At 50.4% G+C, this 18,789-nt stretch overlaps 2 protein-coding genes across 3 annotated transcripts in view; one reads left to right on the top strand and one right to left on the bottom strand.

Annotated features, from left to right (window-relative positions):
- Positions 1-18,789, top strand: part of LOC142258067 (acyl-coenzyme A thioesterase THEM4-like) — a 106,382-nt gene that overhangs the window by 30,866 nt on the left and 56,727 nt on the right. The window lies entirely within an intron of this gene.
- The window catches only part of LOC142258066 (uncharacterized), a 39,616-nt gene that overhangs the window by 3,864 nt on the left and 16,963 nt on the right, over positions 1-18,789 (bottom strand). For both annotated transcript variants that reach the window (XM_075330509.1, XM_075330508.1), the window contains exons 2-3: positions 2,554-2,636; positions 2,162-2,288 (exon numbers count right to left, since the gene is read on the bottom strand). In XM_075330509.1, the coding sequence (XP_075186624.1) occupies positions 2,162-2,288; positions 2,554-2,559 (133 nt within the window). In that variant the 5' untranslated portion in view covers positions 2,560-2,636. The remainder of the gene's footprint in view (positions 1-2,161; positions 2,289-2,553; positions 2,637-18,789) is intronic.

Consider the following 18,789-nt stretch of genomic DNA (forward strand, 5'->3'; position numbering starts at 1 on the left):
CACACACACATACACATGCATACATACACACACATACACACACACACACACATACACATGCATACATACACACACATACATACACACACACATACATACACACACACATACATACACATATGTACATACATACACATATATACATACACACATTCATACATACACACACTTACATATACATACACACACTTACATATATATATACACATACATACACATACGTACATACATACACATACATACATACAGACACACATTCATATACTGTTACGAACCGGCGGCGCCATAGCCTCAAGCAGCCTGCTGCGGTTCATGTTGCGCCCAGGCGCCGGCTGCCGTTCTTGGTCGTGCCTCAGGTCATCCAGTTGGCTGCTCCTTCCACCACGTCTAAGTGTGGAGAGGCGGCTAGTACGCATGCGTGCGCCGATTTACCCCAGCCAGAGTCTAAGCCCGCTGTTTTGCCTAGTGAGCATGCTCAGCCTGTTTGTGTTATGTCTGAGACTAAGTCCTCAGTTCAGGCTACTGAGCATGCTCCCACAATTAACCCTAACACCTCTTTGCACAGGTACTTGGACTTCGTGCTGTGTCTAAGTTCTGGGATGTGCCTACTGAGCATGCTCAAACTGATAGTCTGCTTTCTGAGCCTGTTGCTCAGGCTACTGAGCATGCTCAGGCACTTAGTGCCTCAGAGGCTTGGTCCGGTAAGGACCTCACTGAGCATGTCCGTGAGGTGGCAGGCCCTGATAGGGCAGAGGGTGTCAGGTGTCCTGATGACGTGGCAACTCCGGACTGGCTCACAGAGGCCAGCCCCCATGATCTGGCACCTTAGTATTGGTCGTCAGACGATGACTGGTGAAGTGTTTGGGGCGTGGCTGCCATGAGGTCATCAATGACGTGGCGGCTCCGGATAGGTCGCATGTGGCGTCACTGATGACATGGCACTCTGCTATTGGACCTTGGTGGTTCAACCCTGGGTTTGGGGCAGACCCAGGTTATAAAAGGGGCTGGAGACAACATGGAGGTGTGCAGTCTTCATTTAGAGTTCTTGGTGGCATAAGCTTTGTTGGAAGCGGTAGGTAGGGCTAGGCGAACGGTGCCTGTCACGCCAAGATTCGTGGCTCAGCACACGAGGGTCAGGCGCCGTGCTTCCTTGCTGCTGTTCCTGTTGTGCTAGAGCAGTCCAGTGGCGTTAACTGGACTGCGGCTGCTGCGTCACCTGTTCAGTTGTGCCTCCTACGCACACGGACAGAATACCTGTTGCGTCACCTGTCCGAGAGTGCCCTCTACGCGCACGGGCAGTGTACCTGCTGCGCCACCTGTCCGGTTGTGCCCTCTACCTCTACGCGCACAGACAGCGCACCCCAGAACCCCTGTGAAGTTAACAGGGTGTTCCTGGATTGGGTGTGTGAACCCTATTATCCTCCTCAGCTTCCCAGTCAAATGCTACTGGTGTGACTACCTGGTCTGACGTGTCCTTTACACACGTGGCCAGTCGAGTGGTGGCCAGAAACGCTAATCGGAGGACCGCTTGGCCTGACGTGTCTTACACACGTGGCCGACAGGGCGCTGTCGCAGCGGTCTTCTCGGTCAATGCTAACTGGTTACCATCCGGCCTGATGTGTTGTTACACACGTGGTCGGTGGAGCGCCCGCTCCACCGAAACGCTAACTGGGTTGTCGTTCGGTTTTACGTGTCCCTACACACGTGACCTGTTCCTTGAGTTATCTCAGAGCCATCCAGCTCTATAGTCTCCGCCTAACCCACAGGGTGCCAGCAGCTCCATTACCATTTGGAGCACGGTGGGCCCCGACTGGCGATTGGGATATATACCCCTGGTCCTAATCTGCCGGTCCCCCAGTAACATATACACACACATACACATACATACACACATAAATACACATACATTCATACATATACACACACGTACATACATACACACACACACAGACACACTTTCATACGTACACACATACACACATGCATACACACACATACACTCAGTTTTATATATTTCATGCTATAAAGATAATCTTTTAAATATTATCCCAAAATGTAATAAAAAAGTAAATAGAGATATAAAAATATGTAAAAACAATGTAATAAAATAAAAACAAAAATGATAAAAAGAAAATCTGACATAAAACAAACCTCCCCTCACCCACTAAGTTTGGACTTTGGTGAATCTTGGTTTCGGGATTTTTACACCGTTCCCGTTCTCGGTCTTCTAAGGAGTCCAGTTCTTCCACCGAAAAGCAGACCGTGTCCTCCTCCGGCTTTTTGGTTTCCTGAAATACGATGAATATTTTATGGCCACAAAACCCCAATACAGACGTTCAGGTCACTGTAGAAATATTTGGGGAGCAATGTTATCCTCTGATTCTTCCAAAATACACCGAGTCTATCGTATTCATGAATGTATACACTTAGCACTGAGCTCTGACCATGATTTTATCCTTTCGTACACACTGAGCTCCCCCTACTGGTAAATAAGTAAATGCAACTATTATAATTTTGGGAATATTTACATCAATAATCCTATGAAGATGTTACCTCCATGTCTCTGGGGGCATCGGTCCGACATCAGACACAGCAGATGCATCCGATTTACATTCTTCCATAAGAAAACAAGGTCCCTTTAAACAAAAATAATGGCAAATTTAAATCTGAAATTATGTGTAGTCATAGACCTCAAAGTTTTTCTTAACTTCAATACCTCCATATATTGTCACAATGTGACTATAGGAAAGTGAAGGACAGAGGCTCCTATGCTGTCCCTTACGCTAGGAGTCCCTAGGCTAGCTCTAACCTCTGTGTTACCTCTAATGGTGGAGATGCCTAAGTCTAATGCCTGCTTAAGCTCCTGACCAGAACTGATCTGATTCCCCCCTCCTATTAGGGGAGGAAGAAGCAGAAGAGTTATTAACAGAGATAAAGACAGACAGGGGAAAACCAAAACTCTGACACACTGCACTCACAGGAACTAACAATGAGAGACTGAGGAGAAAAGCAAGAGCAGGAAGGTAGCAAAAAAAGACAACAAGGCTTTACTCCACAACCGCACACAGCAACAAATACTACAACCACCAGTTAGTTTGGAACACCACACCTCATCAGACCAGCTAAGATAAACTGTAGCTGGCACTAATGAAAGTGCCCAGCCAACATATATAAGAGCGGAGCAGATGTGATTGGCTTCCCCCAACATGTGATCAAAATGACTCACACGCATCCCAGCAAAGACTAACTCTTACTAGTCTACCTATGAACTACCAATCTGTTGGTCACCGCCCAAGTCATCCTGCGCTGATTATAGACCTCAGAGAAGTTATTAGGTAGAGTGTCAGAATCTGTAGTCTGAACAGATCCCAACGCTGTCATGACAGTCGGCGAAGTTAGTAAAAACCTCCATGTGACATATATAAAAATTTTGATGGTCTTTATTGAGGGAGCCATGCTCACAGGATCCTCGGAGGTGGGTCTGGGTGGTGCTCACAGGATCCTCGGGGGCGTGTCATTAGGCTTCAGCTTAGTAAAGGCTATAAAAATTTGCACTAAATAAAAAAAAGCTCCGGAACCAAACACAAGGGTAAAAATGGTTGATGGTGTGTACATTCCCACTAGGTTCCTGTCTAATAATGTGTAAATAGATAAATTAGGCAGTTTAGTAGGAAGGAACTATGCATTTTTCCTATTTACGCCACTTCGGGTGTTTGGGATAATCTTGGTTATTCTCCTGCAATTCTTAGGTATGGTATAAAACGGTCTACAAGATCTCTGTGCTCCTGGGAAACTGCTGAGTAAGCAATTGTTTGGGATGGCGTGCACCATTATTTCTTATTCATATTATTATATAAAAGAAAAAAAGAAGATAAAAGAGAACAAAATGTATTTTTGGGCACACGATCCCTTCGCTCTGCACTTTCTGACTTTTATATTTTTTATTACTTATTTTTTAATAAGTACACTTTTTCATTTTTGCTTTTTTTCATGTTTTTCGATTCCTAGAACTTCTTTTTTATTGCACATTTTTCTATCATTTCCTTGGGTTAAGTGCAATTTATTTTTTCTCCAGCAGATGGTGCCATCGCTTCATCATTTAAGATTTACATCGTCAAAAAGACTAGATTCTCGTGATTGTGGATGTCGTTATTAAGACTTTTATATTTTTATTTATATCATGCCACCATGTTTCTATTAATTAAAAGGTCAGATAGCACTCTGCTGTTCACAGTTGGATGCAACGTATGTGCAGAGGTAGTTGTGTCCCCCCCTGCCCCCTGCTGTTCCCACAATATGGAGGAATATATGTGCAGAGGTAGTTGTGTCCCCCCCTGCCCCCTGCTATTCCCACAATATGGAGGAAATGTATGTGCAGATGTAGTTGTGCCCCCACCTGCACCCTGCTGTTCCCACAATATGGAGGAATATATGTGCAGAGGTAGTTGTGTCCCCCCCTGCCCCCTGCTGTTCCCACAATATGGAGGAATATATGTGCAGAGGTAGTTGTGTCCCCACCTGCCCCCTGCTGTTCCCACAATATGGAGGAATGTATGTGTAGAGGTAGTTGTGTCCCCACCTGCACCCTGCTATTCCCACAATATGGAGGAAATGTATGTGCAGAGGTAGTTGTGTCCCCATCTGCACCCTGCTGTTCCCACAATATGGAGGAATATATGTGCAGAGGTAGTTGTGTCCCCCCCTGCCCCCTGCTGTTCCCACAATATGGAGGAAATGTATGTGCAGAGGTAGTTGTGTCCCCCCCTGCCCCCTGCTGTTCCCACAATATGGAGGAAATGTATGTGCAGAGGTAGTTGTGTCCCCCCCTGCCCCCTGCTGTTCCCACAATATGGAGGAAATGTATGTGCAGAGGTAGTTGTGTCCCCCCCTGCCCCCTGCTGTTCCCACAATATAGAGGAAATGTATGTGCAGAGGTAGTTGTGTCCCCCCCTGCCCCCTGCTGTTCCCACAATATAGAGGAAATGTATGTGCAGGGGTAGTTGTGTCCCCACCTGCCCCCTGCTGTTCCCACAATATGGAGGAAATGTATGTGCAGAGGTAGTTGTGTCCCCCCCTGCCCCCTGCTGTTCCCACAATATAGAGGAAATGTATGTGCAGAGGTAGTTGTGTCCCTACCTGCACCCTGCTATTCCCACAATATGGAGGAATATATGTGCAGAGGTAGTTGTGTCCCCACCTGCCCCCTGCTGTTCCCACAATATGGAGGAAATGTATGTGCAGAGGTAGTTGTGTCCCCCCCTGCTGTTCCCACAATATAGAGGAAATGTATGTGCAGAGGTAGTTGTGTCCCCACCTGCACCCTGCTATTCCCACAATATGGAGGAAATGTATGTGCAGAGGTAGTTGTGTCCCCACCTGCACCCTGCTGTTCCCACAATATGGAGGAAATGTATGTGCAGGGGTAGTTGTGTCCCCACCTGCACCCTGCTGTTCCCACAATATGGAGGAAATGTATGTGCAGAGGTAGTTGTGTCCCCACCTGCACCCTGCTGTTCCCACAATATGGAGGAAATGTATGTGCAGAGGTAGTTGTGTCCCCCCCCCGCCCCCTGCTGTTCCCACAATATGGAGGAATGTATGTGCAGAGGTAGTTGTGTCCCCCCCTGCTGTTCCCACAATATGGAGGAAATGTATGTGCAGAGGTAGTTGTGTCCCCACCTGCACCCTGCTGTTCCCACAATATGGAGGAAATGTATGTGCAGAGGTAGTTGTGTCCCCACCTGCCCCCTGCTGTTCCCACAATATGGAGGAAATGTATGTGCAGAGGTAGTTGTGCCCCCCCCCCGCCCCCTGCTGTTCCCACAATATGGAGGAATGTATGTGCAGAGGTAGTTGTGTCCCCACCTGCACCCTGCTGTTCCCACAATATGGAGGAAATGTATGTGCAGAGGTAGTTGTGTCCCCCCCTGCCCCCTGCTGTTCCCACAATATAGAGGAAATGTATGTGCAGAGGTAGTTGTGTCCCTACCTGCACCCTGCTATTCCCACAATATGGAGGAATATATGTGCAGAGGTAGTTGTGTCCCCACCTGCCCCCTGCTGTTCCCACAATATGGAGGAAATGTATGTGCAGAGGTAGTTGTGTCCCCCCCTGCCCCCTGCTGTTCCCACAATATAGAGGAAATGTATGTGCAGAGGTAGTTGTGTCCCCACCTGCACCCTGCTGTTCCCACAATATGGAGGAAATGTATGTGCAGAGGTAGTTGTGTCCCCACCTGCACCCTGCTATTCCCACAATATGGAGGAAATGTATGTGCAGAGGTAGTTGTGTCCCCACCTGCACCCTGCTGTTCCCACAATATGGAGGAAATGTATGTGCAGAGGTAGTTGTGTCCCCCCCCTGCCCCCTGCTGTTCCCACAATATGGAGGAATGTATGTGCAGGGGTAGTTGTGTCCCCACCTGCACCCTGCTGTTCCCACAATATGGAGGAAATGTATGTGCAGAGGTAGTTGTGCCCCCACCTGCACCCTGCTGTTCCCACAATATGGAGGAAATGTATGTGCAGAGGTAGTTGTGTCCCCCCCTGCCCCCTGCTGTTCCCACAATATGGAGGAAATGTATGTGCAGGGGTAGTTGTGTCCCCACCTGCACCCTGCTGTTCCCACAATATGGAGGAAATGTATGTGCAGAGGTAGTTGTGCCCCCACCTGCACCCTGCTGTTCCCACAATATGGAGGAAATGTATGTGCAGAGGTAGTTGTGTCCCCCCCTGCCCCCTGCTATTCCCACAATATGGAGGAATGTATGTGTAGAGGTAGTTGTGTCCCCACCTGCCCCCTGCTGTTCCCACAATATGGAGGAAATGTATGTGCAGAGGTAGTTGTGTCCCCACCTGCACCCTGCTGTTCCCACAATATGGAGGAAATGTATGTGCAGAGGTAGTTGTGTCCCCCCTCGCCCCCTGCTGTTCCCACAATATGGAGGAATGTATGTGCAGAGGTAGTTGTGTCCCCACCTGCCCCCTGCTGTTCCCACAATATGGAGGAAATGTATGTGCAGGGGTAGTTGTGTCCCCACCTGCCCCCTGCTGTTCCCACAATATAGAGGAAATGTATGTGCAGAGGTAGTTGTGTCCCCATCTGCACCCTGCTGTTCCCACAATATGGAGGAATATATGTGCAGAGGTAGTTGTGTCCCCCCCTGCCCCCTGCTGTTCCCACAATATGGAGGAAATGTATGTGCAGAGGTAGTTGTGTCCCCCCCTGCCCCCTGCTGTTCCCACAATATGGAGGAAATGTATGTGCAGAGGTAGTTGTGTCCCCCCCTGCCCCCTGCTGTTCCCACAATATGGAGGAAATGTATGTGCAGAGGTAGTTGTGTCCCCCCCTGCCCCCTGCTGTTCCCACAATATGGAGGAAATGTATGTGCAGAGGTAGTTGTGTCCCCCCCTGCCCCCTGCTGTTCCCACAATATAGAGGAAATGTATGTGCAGGGGTAGTTGTGTCCCCACCTGCCCCCTGCTGTTCCCACAATATGGAGGAAATGTATGTGCAGAGGTAGTTGTGTCCCCCCCTGCCCCCTGCTGTTCCCACAATATAGAGGAAATGTATGTGCAGAGGTAGTTGTGTCCCTACCTGCACCCTGCTATTCCCACAATATGGAGGAATATATGTGCAGAGGTAGTTGTGTCCCCACCTGCCCCCTGCTGTTCCCACAATATGGAGGAAATGTATGTGCAGAGGTAGTTGTGTCCCCCCCTGCTGTTCCCACAATATAGAGGAAATGTATGTGCAGAGGTAGTTGTGTCCCCACCTGCACCCTGCTATTCCCACAATATGGAGGAAATGTATGTGCAGAGGTAGTTGTGTCCCCACCTGCACCCTGCTGTTCCCACAATATGGAGGAAATGTATGTGCAGGGGTAGTTGTGTCCCCACCTGCACCCTGCTGTTCCCACAATATGGAGGAAATGTATGTGCAGAGGTAGTTGTGTCCCCACCTGCACCCTGCTGTTCCCACAATATGGAGGAAATGTATGTGCAGAGGTAGTTGTGTCCCCCCCCCGCCCCCTGCTGTTCCCACAATATGGAGGAATGTATGTGCAGAGGTAGTTGTGTCCCCCCCTGCTGTTCCCACAATATGGAGGAAATGTATGTGCAGAGGTAGTTGTGTCCCCACCTGCACCCTGCTGTTCCCACAATATGGAGGAAATGTATGTGCAGAGGTAGTTGTGTCCCCCCCCCGCCCCCTGCTGTTCCCACAATATGGAGGAATGTATGTGCAGAGGTAGTTGTGTCCCCACCTGCACCCTGCTGTTCCCACAATATGGAGGAAATGTATGTGCAGAGGTAGTTGTGTCCCCCCCTGCCCCCTGCTGTTCCCACAATATAGAGGAAATGTATGTGCAGAGGTAGTTGTGTCCCTACCTGCACCCTGCTATTCCCACAATATGGAGGAATATATGTGCAGAGGTAGTTGTGTCCCCACCTGCCCCCTGCTGTTCCCACAATATGGAGGAAATGTATGTGCAGAGGTAGTTGTGTCCCCCCCTGCCCCCTGCTGTTCCCACAATATAGAGGAAATGTATGTGCAGAGGTAGTTGTGTCCCCACCTGCACCCTGCTGTTCCCACAATATGGAGGAAATGTATGTGCAGAGGTAGTTGTGTCCCCACCTGCACCCTGCTATTCCCACAATATGGAGGAAATGTATGTGCAGAGGTAGTTGTGTCCCCACCTGCACCCTGCTGTTCCCACAATATGGAGGAAATGTATGTGCAGAGGTAGTTGTGTCCCCCCCCTGCCCCCTGCTGTTCCCACAATATGGAGGAATGTATGTGCAGGGGTAGTTGTGTCCCCACCTGCACCCTGCTGTTCCCACAATATGGAGGAAATGTATGTGCAGAGGTAGTTGTGCCCCCACCTGCACCCTGCTGTTCCCACAATATGGAGGAAATGTATGTGCAGAGGTAGTTGTGTCCCCCCCTGCCCCCTGCTGTTCCCACAATATGGAGGAAATGTATGTGCAGGGGTAGTTGTGTCCCCACCTGCACCCTGCTGTTCCCACAATATGGAGGAAATGTATGTGCAGAGGTAGTTGTGCCCCCACCTGCACCCTGCTGTTCCCACAATATGGAGGAAATGTATGTGCAGAGGTAGTTGTGTCCCCCCCTGCCCCCTGCTATTCCCACAATATGGAGGAATGTATGTGTAGAGGTAGTTGTGTCCCCACCTGCCCCCTGCTGTTCCCACAATATGGAGGAAATGTATGTGCAGAGGTAGTTGTGTCCCCACCTGCACCCTGCTGTTCCCACAATATGGAGGAAATGTATGTGCAGAGGTAGTTGTGTCCCCCCTCGCCCCCTGCTGTTCCCACAATATGGAGGAATGTATGTGCAGAGGTAGTTGTGTCCCCACCTGCACCCTGCTGTTCCCACAATATGGAGGAAATGTATGTGCAGAGGTAGTTGTGTCCCCCCCTGCCCCCTGCTGTTCCCACAATATAGAGGAAATGTATGTGCAGAGGTAGTTGTGTCCCTACCTGCACCCTGCTATTACCACAATATGGAGGAATATATGTGCAGAGGTAGTTGTGTCCCCACCTGCCCCCTGCTGTTCCCACAATATGGAGGAAATGTATGTGCAGAGGTAGTTGTGTCCCCCCCTGCCCCCTGCTGTTCCCACAATATAGAGGAAATGTATGTGCAGAGGTAGTTGTGTCCCCACCTGCACCCTGCTGTTCCCACAATATGGAGGAAATGTATGTGCAGAGGTAGTTGTGTCCCCACCTGCACCCTGCTATTCCCACAATATGGAGGAAATGTATGTGCAGAGGTAGTTGTGTCCCCACCTGCACCCTGCTGTTCCCACAATATGGAGGAAATGTATGTGCAGAGGTAGTTGTGTCCCCCCCCTGCCCCCTGCTGTTCCCACAATATGGAGGAATGTATGTGCAGGGGTAGTTGTGTCCCCACCTGCACCCTGCTGTTCCCACAATATGGAGGAAATGTATGTGCAGAGGTAGTTGTGCCCCCACCTGCACCCTGCTGTTCCCACAATATAGAGGAAATGTATGTGCAGAGGTAGTTGTGTCCCCCCCTGCACCCTGCTGTTCCCACAATATGGAGGAAATGTATGTGCAGAGGTAGTTGTGTCCCCACCTGCACCCTGCTGTTCCCACAATATGGAGGAAATGTATGTGCAGAGGTAGTTGTGTCCCCCCCTGCCCCCTGCTATTCCCACAATATGGAGGAATGTATGTGTAGAGGTAGTTGTGTCCCCACCTGCCCCCTGCTGTTCCCACAATATGGAGGAAATGTATGTGCAGAGGCAGTTGTGTCCCCACCTGCACCCTGCTGTTCCCACAATATGGAGGAAATGTATGTGCAGAGGTAGTTGTGTCCCCACCTGCACCCTGCTGTTCCCACAATATGGAGGAAATGTATGTGCAGAGGTAGTTGTGTCCCCACCTGCCCTCTGCTGTTCCCACAATATGGAGGAAATGTATGTGCAGAGGTAGTTGTGTCCCCACCTGCCCCCTGCTGTTCCCACAATATGGAGGAATATATGTGCAGAGGTAGTTGTGTCCCCACCTGCACCCTGCTATTCCCACAATATGGAGGAATGTATGTGCAGAGGTAGTTATGCCCCCCACCTGCACCCTGCTGTTCCCATAATATGGAGGAATGTATGTGCAGAGGTAGTTGTGTCCCCACCTGCACCCTGCTGTTCCCACAATATGGAGGAATATATGTGCAGAGGTAGTGGTGTCCCCACCTGCACCCTGCTGTTCCCACAATATGGAGGAAGGTATGTGCAGAGGTAGTGGTGTCCCCACCTGCACCCTGCTGTTCCCACAATATGGAGGAAATGTATGTGTAGAGGTAGTTGTGTCCCCACCTGCACCCTGCTATTCCCACAATATGGAGGAAATGTATGTGCAGAGGTAGTTGTGTCCCCCCCTGCACCCTGCTGTTCCCACAATATGGAGGAAATGTATGTGCAGAGGTAGTTGTGTCCCCACCTGCACCCTGCTATTCCCACAATATGGAGGAAATGTATGTGTAGAGGTAGTTGTGTCCCCACCTGCCCCCTGCTATTCCCACAATATGGAGGAAATGTATGTGCAGAGGTAGTTGTGTCCCCACCTGCACCCTGCTGTTCCCACAATATGGAGGAAATGTATGTGCAGAGGTAGTTGTGTCCCCACCTGCCCCCTGCTGATCCCACAATATGGAGGAAATGTATGTGCAGGGGTAGTTGTGTCCCCACCTGCCCCCTGCTGTTCCCACAATATGGAGGAAATGTATGTGCAGAGGTAGTTGTGTCCCCACCTGCCCCCTGCTGTTCCCACAATATGGAGGAAATGTATGTGCAGAGGTAGTTGTGTCCCCACCTGCACCCTGCTGTTCCCACAATATGGAGGAAATGTATGTGCAGAGGTAGTTGTGTCCCCACCTGCACCCTGCTGTTCCCACAATATGGAGGAAATGTATGTGCAGAGGTAGTTGTGTCCCCACCTGCCCCCTGCTGTTCCCACAATATGGAGGAAATGTATGTGCAGAGGTAGTTGTGTCCCCACCTGCCCCCTGCTGTTCCCACAATATGGAGGAAATGTATGTGCAGAGGTAGTTGTGTCCCCACCTGCACCCTGCTGTTCCCACAATATGGAGGAAATGTATGTGTAGAGGTAGTTGTGTCCCGACCTGCACCCTGCTGTTCCCACAATATGGAGAAATGTATGTGCAGAGGTAGTTGTGTCCCCACCTGCACCCTGCTGTTCCCACAATATGGAGGAAATGTATGTGCAGAGGTAGTTGTGTCCCCCCCTGCCCCCTGCTGTTCCCACAATATAGAGGAAATGTATGTGCAGACGTAGTTGTGTCCCCCCTGCCCCCTGCTGTTCCCACATTATGGAGGAAATGTATGTGCAGAGGTAGTTGTGTCCCCACCTGCACCCTGCTGTTCCCACAATATGGAGGAAATGTATGTGCAGAGGTAGTTGTGTCCCCCCCTGCCCCCTGCTGTTCCCACAATATAGAGGAAATGTATGTGCAGACGTAGTTGTGTCCCCCCTGCCCCCTGCTGTTCCCACAATATGGAGGAATGTATGTGCAGAGGTAGTTGTGTCCCCACCTGCCCCCTGCTGTTCCCACAATATGGAGGAAATGTATGTGCAGAGGTAGTTGTGTCCCCACCTGCCCCCTGCTGTTCCCACATTATGGAGGAAATGTATGTGCAGAGGTAGTTGTGTCCCCACCTGCCCCCTGCTGTTCCCACAATATGGAGGAAATGTATGTGCAGAGGTAGTTGTGTCCCCACCTGCACCCTGCTGTTCCCACAATATGGAGGAATGTATGTGCAGAGGTAGTTGTGTCCCCCCCTGCACCCTGCTGTTCCCACAATATGGAGGAATGTATGTGCAGAGGTAGTTGTGTCCCCCACCTGCACCCTGCTGTTCCCACAATATGGAGGAAATGTATGTGCAGAGGTAGTTGTGTCCCCACCTGCACCCTGCTATTCCCACAATATGGAGGAATGTATGTGCAGAGGTAGTTGTGTCCCCCCCTGCACCCTGCTGTTCCCACAATATGGAGGAATGTATGTGCAGGGGTAGTTGTGTCCCCACCTGCCCTCTGCTGTTCCCACAATATGGAGGAACGTATGTGCAGAGGTAGTTGTGTCCCCCACCTGCACCCTGCTGTTCCCACAATATGGAGGAAATGTATGTGCAGAGGTAGTTGTGACCCCCCCCTGCCCTCTGCTGTTCCCACAATATGGAGGAATATATATGCAGAGGTAGTTGTGTCCCCCACCTGCACCCTGCTGTTCCCACAATATGGAGGAAATGTATGTGCAGAGGTAGTTGTGACCCCACCTGCCCTCTGCTGTTCCCACAATATGGAGGAAATGTATGTGCAGAGGTAGTTGTGTCCCCACCTGCACCCTGCTGTTCCCACAATATGGAGGAAATGTATGTGCAGAGGTAGTTGTGTCCCCCACCTGCCCCCTGCTGTTCCCACAATATGGAGGAATGTATGTGCAGAGGTAGTTGTGTCCCCACCTGCACCCTGCTGTTCCCACAATATGGAGGAAATGTATGTGCAGAGGTAGTTGTGTCCCCACCTGCCCTCTGCTGTTCCCACAATATGGAGGAATGTATGTGCAGAGGAAGTTGTGTCCCCACCTGCCCCCTGCTGTTCCCACAATATGGAGGAATGTATGTGCAGAGGTAGTTGTGACCCCCCCCCTGCCCTCTGCTGTTCCCACAATATGGAGGAACGTATGTGCATAGGTAGTTGTGTACCCCCCTGCACCTTGCTGTTCCCACAATATGGAGGAAATGTATGTGCAGAGGAAGTTGTGTCCCCACCTGCCCCCTGCTGTTCCCACAATATGGAGGAAATGTATGTGCAGAGGTAGTTGTGTCCCCCCCTGCCCCCTGCTGTTCCCACAATATGGAGGAAATGTATGTGCAGAGGTAGTTGTGACCCCACCTGCACCCTGCTGTTCCCACAATATGGAGGAAATGTATGTGCAGAGGTAGTTGTGTCCCCCCTGCCCTCTGTTGTTCCAACAATATGGAGGAATGCATGTGCAGAGGAAGTTGTGTCCCCACCTGCACCCTGCTGTTCCCACAATATGGAGGAAATGTATGTGCAGAGGTAGTTGTGTCCCCACCTGCACCCTGCTGTTCCCACAATATGGAGGAAATGTATGTGCAGAGGTAGTTGTGTCCCCCCCTGCCCCCTGCTATTCCCACAATATGGAGGAATGTATGTGTAGAGGTAGTTGTGTCCCCACCTGCCCCCTGCTGTTCCCACAATATGGAGGAAATGTATGTGCAGAGGTAGTTGTGTCCCCACCTGCACCCTGCTGTTCCCACAATATGGAGGAAATGTATGTGCAGAGGTAGTTGTGTCCCCACCTGCACCCTGCTGTTCCCACAATATGGAGGAATATATGTGCAGAGGTAGTTGTGTCCCCACCTGCACCCTGCTATTCCCACAATATGGAGGAATGTATGTGCAGAGGTAGTTATGCCCCCCACCTGCACCCTGCTGTTCCCACAATATGGAGGAATGTATGTGCAGAGGTAGTTGTGTCCCCACCTGCACCCTGCTGTTCCCACAATATGGAGGAATATATGTGCAGAGGTAGTGGTGTCCCCACCTGCACCCTGCTGTTCCCACAATATGGAGGAATGTATGTGCAGAGGAAGTTGTGTCCCCACCTGCACCCTGCTATTCCCACAATATGGAGGAAATGTATGTGTAGAGGTAGTTGTGTCCCCACCTGCCCCCTGCTATTCCCACAATATGGAGGAAATGTATGTGCAGAGGTAGTTGTGTCCCCACCTGCACCCTGCTGTTCCCACAATATGGAGGAAATGTATGTGCAGAGGTAGTTGTGTCCCCCCCTGCCCCCTGCTGTTCCCACAATATGGAGGAAATGTATGTGCAGAGGTAGTTGTGTCCCCACCTGCACCCTGCTGTTCCCACAATATGGAGGAAATGTATGTGCAGGGGTAGTTGTGTCCCCACCTGCACCCTGCTATTCCCACAATATGGAGGAAATGTATGTGCAGAGGAGGTTGTGTCCCCACCTGCCCCCTGCTGTTCCCACAATATGGAGGAAATGTATGTGCAGAGGTAGTTGTGTCCCCACCTGCACCCTGCTGTTCCCACAATATAGAGGAAATGTATGTGCAGACGTAGTTGTGTCCCCCCTGCCCCCTGCTGTTCCCACAATATGGAGGAATGTATGTGCAGAGGTAGTTGTGTCCCCACCTGCCCCCTGCTGTTCCCACAATATGGAGGAAATGTATGTGCAGAGGTAGTTGTGTCCCCACCTGCCCCCTGCTGTTCCCACAATATGGAGGAAATGTATGTGCAGAGGTAGTTGTGTCCCCACCTGCCCCCTGCTGTTCCCACAATATGGAGGAAATGTATGTGCAGAGGTAGTTGTGTCCCCACCTGCACCCTGCTGTTCCCACAATATGGAGGAATGTATGTGCAGAGGTAGTTGTGTCCCCCCCTGCACCCTGCTGTTCCCACAATATGGAGGAATGTATGTGCAGAGGTAGTTGTGTCCCCCACCTGCACCCTGCTGTTCCCACAATATGGAGGAAATGTATGTGCAGAGGTAGTTGTGTCCCCACCTGCACCCTGCTGTTCCCACAATATGGAGGAAATGTATGTGCAGGGGTAGTTGTGTCCCCCCCCCCCTGCACCCTGCTGTTCCCACAATATGGAGGAATGTATGTGCAGAGGTAGTTGTGTCCCCCCCTGCACCCTGCTGTTCCCACAATATGGAGGAATGTATGTGCAGAGGTAGTTGTGTCCCCCACCTGCACCCTGCTGTTCCCACAATATGGAGGAAATGTATGTGCAGAGGTAGTTGTGTCCCCACCTGCACCCTGCTGTTCCCACAATATGGAGGAATGTATGTGCAGGGGTAGTTGTGTCCCCACCTGCCCCCTGCTGTTCCCACAATATGGAGGAATGTATGTGCAGAGGTAGTTGTGTCCCCCACCTGCCCCCTGCTGTTCCCACAATATGGAGGAAATGTATGTGCAGAGGTAGTTGTGACCCCCCCCTGCCCTCTGCTGTTCCCACAATATGGAGGAACGTATGTGCAGAGGTAGTTGTGTCCCCCACCTGCACCCTGCTGTTCCCACAATATGGAGGAAATGTATGTGCAGAGGTAGTTGTGACCCCCTCCGCCCTCTGCTGTTCCCACAATATGGAGGAATGTATGTGCAGAGGTAGTTGTGTCCCCCACCTGCCCCCTGCTGTTCCCACAATATGGAGGAAATGTATGTGCAGAGGTAGTTGTGACCCCCCCCTGCCCTCTGCTGTTCCCACAATATGGAGGAATATATATGCAGAGGTAGTTGTGTCCCCCACCTGCACCCTGCTGTTCCCACAATATGGAGGAAATGTATGTGCAGAGGTAGTTGTGACCCCACCTGGTCTCTGCTGTTCCCACAATATGGAGGAAATGTATGTGCAGAGGTAGTTGTGTCCCCACCTGCACCCTGCTGTTCCCACAATATGGAGGAAATGTATGTGCAGAGGTAGTTGTGTCCCCACCTGCATCCTGCTGTTCCCACAATATGGAGGAATGTATGTGCAGAGGAAGTTGTGTCCCCACCTGCCCCCTGCTGTTCCCACAATATGGAGGAATGTATGTGCAGAGGTAGTTGTGACCCCCCCCCCTGCCCTCTGCTGTTCCCACAATATGGAGGAACGTATGTGCATAGGTAGTTGTGTCCCCCCCTGCACCTTGCTGTTCCCACAATATGGAGGAATATATGTGCATAGGTGGTTGTGTCCCCACCTGCACCCTGCTGTTCCCACAATATGGAGGAAATGTATGTGCAGAGGAAGTTGTGTCCCCACCTGCCCCCTGCTGTTCCCACAATATGGAGGAAATGTATGTGCAGAGGTAGTTGTGTCCCCCCCTGCCCTCTGCTGTTCCAACAATATGGAGGAATGCATGTGCAGAGGAAGTTGTGTCCCCACCTGCACCCTGCTGTTCCCACAATATGGAGGAAATGTATGTGCAGAGGTAGTTGTGTCCCCCCTGCACCCTGCTGTTCCCACAATATGGAGGAAATGTATGTGCAGAGGTAGTTGTGTCCCCCCCTGCCCCCTGCTGTTCCCACAATATGGAGGAAATGTATGTGCAGAGGTAGTTGTGTCCCCACCTGCCCCCTGCTGTTCCCGCAATATGGAGGAAATGTATGTGCAGAGGTAGTTGTGTCACCACCTGCCCCCTGCTGTTCCCACAATATGGAGGAAATGTATGTGCAGAGGTAGTTGTGACCCCCCCCTGCCCTCTGCTGTTCCCACAATATGGAGGAATGTATGTGCAGAGGTAGTTGTGCCCCCCACCTGCACCCTGCTATTCCCACAATATGGAGGAAATGTATGTGCAGAGGTAGTTGTGACCCCCCCCTGCCCTCTGCTGTTCCCACAATATGGAGGAATGTATGTGCAGAGGTAGTTGTGCCCCCCACCTGCCCCCTGCTGTTCCCACAATATGGAGGAAACGTATGTGCAGAGGTAGTTGTGTCCCCCCCCTGCCCCCTGCTGTTCCCACAATATGGAGGAAATGTATGTGCAGAGGTAGTTGTGACCCCCCCCTGCCCTCTGCTGTTCCTACAATATGGAGGAATGTATGTGCAGAGGTAGTTGTGCCCCCCCCTGCCCCCTGCTGTTCCCACAATATGGAGGAAATGTATGTGCAGAGGTAGTTGTGCCCCCCACCTGCCCCCTGCTGTTCCCACAATATGGAGGAAATGTATGTGCAGAGGTAGTTGTGCCCCCGACCTGCCCCCTGCTGTTCCCACAATATGGAGGAATATACAGTGCCTACAAGTAGTATTCAACCCCCTGCAGATTTAGCAGGTTTACACATTTGGAATTAACTTGGCATTGTGACATTTGGACTGTAGATCAGCCTGGAAGTGTGAAATGCAGCAAAAAAGAATGTTATTTCTTTTTTTTTTTTTTTTTTTAAATGGTGAAAAGATTATTCAGAGGGTCATTTATTATTCAACCCCTCAAATCACCAGAATTCTGTTTGGTTCCCCTAAAGTATTAAGAAGTATTTCAGGCACAAAGAACAATGAGCTTCACATGTTTGGATTAATTATCTCTTTTTCCAGCCTTTTCTGACTAATTAAGACCCTCCCCAAACTTGTGAACAGCACTCATACTTGGTCAACATGGGAAAGACAAAGGAGCATTCCAAGGCCATCAGAGACAAGATCGTGGAGGGTCACAAGGCTGGCAAGGGGTACAAAACCCTTTCCAAGGAGTTGGGCCTACCTGTCTCCACTGTTGGGAGCATCATCCGGAAGTGGAAGGCTTATGGAACTACTGTTAGCCTTCCACAGCCTGGACAGCCTTTGAAAGTTTCCACCCGTGCCAAGGCCAGGCTTGTCCGAAGAGTCAAGGCTAACCCAAGGACAACAAGGAAGGATCTCCGGGAAGATCTCATGGCAGTGGGGACATTGGTTTCAGTCAATACCATAAGCAACGTACTCCACCGCAATGGTCTCCATTCCAGATGAGCCCGTAAGATACCTTTACTTTCAAAGCGTCATGTCAAGGCTCGTCTGCAGTTTGCTCATGATCACTTGGAGGACTCTGAGACAGACTGGTTCAAGGTTCTCTGGTCTGATGAGACCAAGATCGAGATCTTTGGTGCCAACCACACACGTGACGTTTGGAGACAGGATGGCACTGCATACGACCCCAAGAATATCATCCCTACAGTCAAGCATGGTGGTGGCAGCATCATGCTGTGGGGCTATTTCTCAACCAAGGGGCCTGGCCATCTGGTCCGCATCCATGGGAAGATGGATAGCACGGCCTACCTGGAGATTTTGGCCAAGAACCTCTGCTCCTCCATCAAGGATCTTAAGATGGGTCGTCATTTCATCTTCCAACAAGACAACAACCCAAAGCACACAGCCAAGAAAACCAAGGCCTGGTTCAAGAGGGAAAAAATCAAGGTGTTGCAGTGGCCTAGTCAGTCTCCTGACCTTAACCCAATTGAAAACTTGTGGAAGGAGCTCAAGATTAAAGTCCACATGAGACACCCAAAGAACCTACATAACTTGGAGAAGATCTGCATGGAGGAGTGGGCCAAGATAACTCTAGAGACCTGTGCCGGCCTGATCAGGTCTTATAAAAGACGATTATTAGCTGTAATTGCAAACAAGGGTTATTCTACAAAATATTAAACCTAGGGTTTGAATAATTGACCCACACTTTTATGTTGAAAATTTATTAAAATTTAACTGAGCAACATAACT

This window comes from Anomaloglossus baeobatrachus, chromosome 12 (genome assembly GCF_048569485.1).
Source record: "Anomaloglossus baeobatrachus isolate aAnoBae1 chromosome 12, aAnoBae1.hap1, whole genome shotgun sequence".
In the NCBI taxonomy this organism is placed as follows: Eukaryota; Metazoa; Chordata; class Amphibia; order Anura; family Aromobatidae; genus Anomaloglossus; species Anomaloglossus baeobatrachus.